Genomic DNA, 6,000 nt, shown 5'->3' on the forward strand with positions numbered 1-6,000 from the left:
GGCTATGAATTGGCTGATAATCCTCCTCAGCAGACTCAAAGACTTCCTTGTCTCCCTGAAGCGGTAATACCGAGAGGGATGCAAAAAAGGTGTAAAAGGTGATGATTTTTCTGAGGCTAGGTGGGCGCGGCGGATTTCCTTAAGGTTGGAAGTCCCTAGACCCCGCTATATCAGGTGCCAGATGTAGCGCTCCACGTAATGAAGCTATTTACACTTTTCGTGCATCACCCCGAAAAGTTCATTGCAGTCTACTCGTAAAGATTTCATTGCAGTGAACCCCCTGTCCGAAAATGTGTGTTGAGTTTCCTCCTATTTTCATTGCAGTGTACTTCACTGCAAAGGGGAATTACGGTTAGGGTGCTTTGTGAGTGTAGAGCGCTCAGGAGGTGTGGCCGAGTGGCTCATACTAACTGGCAGTAGTCTGGCCAGTTGGCGATAGGTGGTGGGCGTGCGTGTTGATTTGTGCATGTCCTTTAGGGTGCTCTTTCTTTATAAAGAGAAACCTATATATATACAGCTTGGATCAAAATCGGCGTCCGGTCTTACACTCTTTGAGGTGTTTGGGCACGGACCGCATACACTTCGGAGACATTCAGCTACATCGTGATGCCAGTACAGCCAACACTTCCCCGCTTTTGCAAGCTGACATTCCGCCAAGCAAGTACCTTAAAGTACCGCTAGGCGGTGATTACCTGATTTTCTCCACAGTACAACGACGCAGACAGGTACTTGGCTAATCCATCAGCTACCTGCAAAATTGGTATTTCCCATCGCCAAGTACGGTTTGCCTTCGTGTCTCCTTTTTCTCAATCGCCCTCAAAGGGCATTTTTCACATTGTCATTCATCTTGAGGAGGGAGGTGGCTAAGCCCACCAGCAAAACAGATACCAATCACGATGCTTTGACATGCGCAGTTGGTGCCAGCCGTCAGGCGCAAACGCCACCAAAATGCCTGACATGCGGGGTTGGGGATTCTGACAGGCAGTGACAGCGAAACGCGTCGAGCCCAACGTCGGCCACAACAATCACATCACGGGCCAAAGTACGATCGGGACCACTGTGATGTATACTGCGCGCCTTGGCTGCCAATGGTAGGTGGTATTCCTTGCCTTTGGGATGAATAAAGCTGAGCTACTGATGCGTTGTACCTATAGATCCACGACCTTGAAGCCTTCCGTTTGCGTATCCTTTGAGCACCGTACAAATACATGCTGCGAGCCGAAACCGATAACCTTGCAAGATGCGGCTCCTAGAAAGAGGCGATACCGGCGAGCTCCACTTAACGAACCCGATTCCGAATGACGCGATCCCCGAGATCCCCCGTTACGCGATCCTTTCACACACATGGGGCGACGAGGAGGTCTCCTTCGAAGACATGGCGGACGGTACAGCCAAGAAAAAAGCAGGCTATGCTAAGATGCAGTTCTGCGGAGATCAAGCCTGGCTCGATGGGCTCAAATACTTTTGGGTTGACACGTGCTGCATCAACAAGTCCGACAAAGTCGAGCTTGAGCACGCTCTCAACTCCATGTTTCGCTGGTACCGTGAAGCAGCCAAATGCTATGTCTATCTCGCGGACGTCCCAGCCAAAGAGCATAGTGCCAACAGTAACGGTAGCTTGGAACTGGCTTTTCAGAAATGCAGATGGTTCACCCGTGGATGGACACTGCAAGAGCTTATTGCTCCAACCATCATTGAGTTCTACTCTAAGGAGCGCGAGTGCCTGGGAGACAAGAAGTCATTGGAAGAAGAACTACACGCCATAACCGGAATCCCTCTGAAAGCTCTCCAGGGAAGCCCTCTGTCTAATTTCAGTGTCCCTGAACGAATGGCGTGGATGGACAAGCGAGACACAAAGTATGAGGAAGATAAGGTGTACGCTTTATTCGGCATCTTTGACGTACACATACCGGTTATCTACGGCGAAGGATTGCAGAAGGCACTGAAGCGACTACGAGACAAGATCAACGAGGACTATCTCTGCTTGGCAAAGTTGTGGTCCACTGAGCCGCGTGACCCGCGGGTCGAAAAGAAACGGATCGAGCTAGCAAAGGGCGGTCTACTAGTTGACGCTTACCTCTGGGTCCTCGAAAACCCTGACTTTAACCGATGGCGCCACTCGACAGAGTCCCGGTTGCTCTGGATCAAAGGGGACCCCGGCAAAGGCAAGACTATGCTGCTATGCGGCATTATCGACGAGCTCGAGCGGCTTGTTATCGCTGACGGTGGTAACTTGGCATACTTCTTCTGTCAAGCCACCGACCCACGCATCAACAGCGCAACTGCCGTGCTGCGGGGTTTAATCTTCCTGCTTGCCCAGCGACAACCACGTCTCCTCTCGCATCTACCCGAGAACTTGTATACCTCTGACGACGCAATGGCATGGATCACTTTGTCGAAAACTTTATTCGAGATGCTGGAAGATCCGAATTTGAAAGATACCTACTTAGTAATTGATGCTTTGGACGAGTGTGTGATCGACCAACAAAAGCTTCTCGGCTTGATCGTTCAGATATCGACTATATCTGCTCGTGTCAAATGCGTCGTTTCTAGTCGCAATTGGGTTCAGATCGAGGAACAGCTGGCGACGGTCGCGCAGCAATCCAAGCTTAGCCTCGAGTTGAATGCCGAATCCGTTACCGCTGCCATCGAAGCATTTATCCAGCACAAGGTCCTGCACCTTTCGCGATTGAAACAATACGAAAAAGCGATAGAGGATGAAGTACATCAGTATCTTTCTTCCAACGCGGATGGGACATTCCTCTGGGTGGCGTTGGTCTGCCAAGCTCTAGCCGACCCGGACGTCCAGGGGTGGCACATTCTCCAAGTGCTACGCACATTCCCCCCAGGGCTGGATGATCTGTATTTGCGGATGGTGCGCTATATCAAGAAGTCGAAAGATACCCTGCATTGCAAGCGCATTCTTGCCACTGTATCGGTAGTTCAGCGGCCCATCAGCTTTTGGGAACTCGCCACTCTCGTCGAGCTGCCGGATTCTATAACAAGCTATAGAGAACGACTGGAAAAGCTTCTTGCTATTTGCGGTTCGTTTTTAGCCCTGCGCGAACAATCTATCCATTTCGTTCATCAGTCGGCCAAAGACTTTCTGCTGGGTAAGGCTGATCTAGAGACATCTCGAGAGGCATGTCAAGAAGCTTTCGGTTGGGTCTTCCCTCAAGGGACGGAAGATGTACACCACATCATCTTCTCAAGGTCGCTCAATAAGATGTCTCCGGTATTAAAACGCGACATGTACGGCTTAGAGGAACCAGGATTCCCAATCAACGAGGTTCCAACGCCATCTCCAGACCCTCTGGCCACAGTACGGTACTCATGCGTCTTCTGGGTTAACCATCTCCGCGACTCGATTTCCGATAAAGACGTGCTACAATGCCACACACTGGATGCGATCCAGACCTTCCTTGAGCAGAAGTACCTTTACTGGCTCGAAGCTCTTAGCTTACTCCAAGCTATGTCGGAGGGTGTCATTGCCATAAGACAGCTTAAGCTCCTACTCGTATGTATAATTTACTACCGTCAGAGAGCTATACTAATAGAGATGCAGGAACACACAGATCAGAGGCAGCTAACGGCTTTTGTTCGAGATGCACATCGGTTCGCTCTCTCCAACAGATGGATAATCGAGCAAGCTCCTCTCCAAGCGTACATATCAGCCCTCATATTTGCACCAGCTTCCAGTCTAGTGAAAAAGAAATTTAAGGCGGAAGAACCTAGCTGGATCAGTACGAAGCCAATAGTAGAAGCGGACTGGAATGCATGCCTGCAAACGCTAGAAGGCCACAGCCTTTCGGTATATTCAGTTGCCTTCTCACCAGATGGCCAGCAGCTCGCATCGGGTTCAGGCGACAAAACCATCAAGATCTGGGATCCCGCCTCAGGGCAATGCCTGCAAACGCTACAAGGCCACAGCCTTTCGGTATATTCAGTTGCCTTCTCACCAGATGGCCAGCAGCTCGCATCGGGTTCAGGCGACAAAACCATCAAGATCTGGGATCCCGCCTCAGGGCAATGCCTGCAAACGCTACAAGGCCACAGCCTTTCGGTATATTCAGTTGCCTTCTCACCAGATGGCCAGCAGCTCGCATCGGGTTCAAGCGACAAAACCATCAAGATCTGGGATCCCGCCTCAGGGCAATGCCTGCAAACGCTAGAAGGCCACAGCGTTTCGGTATATTCAGTTGCCTTCTCACCAGATGGCCAGCAGCTCGCATCGGGTTCAGACGACCAAACCATCAAGATCTGGGATCCCGCCTCAGGGCAATGCCTGCAAACGCTAGAAGGCCACAGCGTTTCGGTATATTCAGTTGCCTTCTCACCAGATGGCCAGCAGCTCGCATCGGGTTCAGACGACCAAACCATCAAGATCTGGGATCCCGCCTCAGGGCAATGCCTGCAAACGCTACAAGGCCACAGCCTTTCGGTATATTCAGTTGCCTTCTCACCAGATGGCCAGCAGCTCGCATCGGGTTCAGGCGACAAAACCATCAAGATCTGGGATCCCGCCTCAGGGCAATGCCTGCAAACGCTACAAGGCCACAGCCTTTCGGTATATTCAGTTGCCTTCTCACCAGATGGCCAGCAGCTCGCATCGGGTTCAAGCGACAAAACCATCAAGATCTGGGATCCCGCCTCAGGGCAATGCCTGCAAACGCTAGAAGGCCACAGCGACTCGGTTCAGTCAGTTGCCTTCTCACCAGATGGCCAGCAGCTCGCATCGGGTTCAGACGACAGAACCATCAAGATCTGGGATCCCGCCTCAGGGCAATGCCTGCAAACGCTAGAAGGCCACAGCGATTCTGTTCGGTCATTCGCCCTCTCGGAAGATAATCTAGCGAGTAATAGATATAGTTGGGGGCACGACCAAACTTGGATTAATTGTAATGGCCGGAATGTAGTATGGCTACCACCAGAATACCGCCCGGTTTGTTCTGCCGTGCACGGGCGGATGATGTCTATCGGCTGTTCATCTGGACAAGTCTTTACAATTGGCTTCTCACAAGATGTTTAGAACAGTACCTTTTATCTATCTCTACTTCATCCTCTTTATTTCTTTTTCCTAGCTTGACACCAGAAGGGTCCGGGAGGATGGGTTGCTTTATAGAAACTATAGAAATTCTATCGTTTTCCATTGATATCGAGATGACTCACGTAGTTTTCTTTAAGAAGGCAAGATCAACAGGTTCAATTCTCTTGACGTCACATATGATGTGACGGAGGCGAGTTTGTGTCAGATGGAATGGCCTAGAAGGTGCTGGAACCTACGATGCGTAATCTTCGCCACTGGAATACGTCATGTAATTGCCACATAAGGAGGTATACGAGAGAGTCTTTTGTGGAAAGACTGGAACGGAAGATTAGGAGCAATTCACTCTGCCTTCTGGTGGCGGTGGCCATGGTGGCTTCTCTTCCTTCTTCTTCTCTCTTCTCTCTTCAAAACCTATTGTCAATCTCTCTCTCTCTCTCTCTGGCTGTTATGCCTGCACTCTGCCTGCACTCTACAGGTTGCAAGTCGACAACTTGCAATTCTGGCATCCTCTCTATTGTGACCACCTTGATCAGGCGTACCTGCCTTCTATTCTGCCTTCTATTCTCTCTCTGCTCTCTCTTGTTTATACTCTTGCGCCAGCCAATAGCAGGAGGCTCCGTGCAGCCTCCTGGCTATTATGCCACACCCAGTTCGAGTCGAACTGCTTGATGCGCGCCCGCTGATTGGTCGCCCAAAACCCGTGCACGGACGAATTTGAGTCGAACTGGTTCAAGATTTGCTGGTCAACCAGTTCGACTTTTTCACCGGAAAAACGACGGGCAAAATCCGCTGCACGCACGTAGAATGACTAAACCAAGCATGCCGATCTCGAATCCGCCGTCCATTTGCCCCGTAGATGTATGGTTGGTCGTGCATTGACGATTTAGGTCAGAAGGTGTGTTTTTGGGCGACGGTGACGCACGGGCCAAGCGGCCGACTCACGGGCCAAGCGG

At 50.9% G+C, this 6,000-nt stretch overlaps 3 protein-coding genes across 3 annotated transcripts; all 3 read left to right on the plus strand.

Moving 5' to 3' along the window:
* The first annotated feature begins 989 nt into the window (after positions 1-989).
* On the plus strand, positions 990-3,991 carry B0T26DRAFT_265368 (uncharacterized protein). The gene is made up of 2 exons (XM_060434073.1): positions 990-3,517; positions 3,606-3,991. Exons 1-2 carry the CDS (start codon positions 1,241-1,243, stop codon positions 3,639-3,641), a joined length of 2,313 nt encoding a protein of 770 aa, XP_060299543.1. The 5' UTR covers positions 990-1,240; the 3' UTR covers positions 3,642-3,991.
* Positions 3,992-4,849: 858 nt separating this feature from the next.
* B0T26DRAFT_642512 (uncharacterized protein) lies at positions 4,850-5,029 on the plus strand (the record flags this gene model as incomplete). The annotated part of the gene is made up of 1 exon (XM_060437447.1): positions 4,850-5,029. A coding segment is annotated over one exon (180 nt), but the record flags the coding sequence as incomplete, so codon positions are not given.
* A 245-nt stretch (positions 5,030-5,274) lies between these two features.
* On the plus strand, positions 5,275-5,764 carry B0T26DRAFT_706995 (uncharacterized protein). The gene has a single exon (XM_060441838.1). The coding sequence runs from the start codon at positions 5,285-5,287 to the stop codon at positions 5,714-5,716; it is 432 nt and encodes a 143-aa protein (XP_060299545.1). The 5' UTR covers positions 5,275-5,284; the 3' UTR covers positions 5,717-5,764.
* The last annotated feature ends 236 nt before the right edge of the window (positions 5,765-6,000 follow it).

This window comes from Lasiosphaeria miniovina (assembly GCF_030549165.1).
Source record: "Lasiosphaeria miniovina strain SMH2392-1A chromosome Unknown B0T26scaffold_3, whole genome shotgun sequence".
Taxonomy (NCBI): Eukaryota; Fungi; Ascomycota; class Sordariomycetes; order Sordariales; family Lasiosphaeriaceae; genus Lasiosphaeria; species Lasiosphaeria miniovina.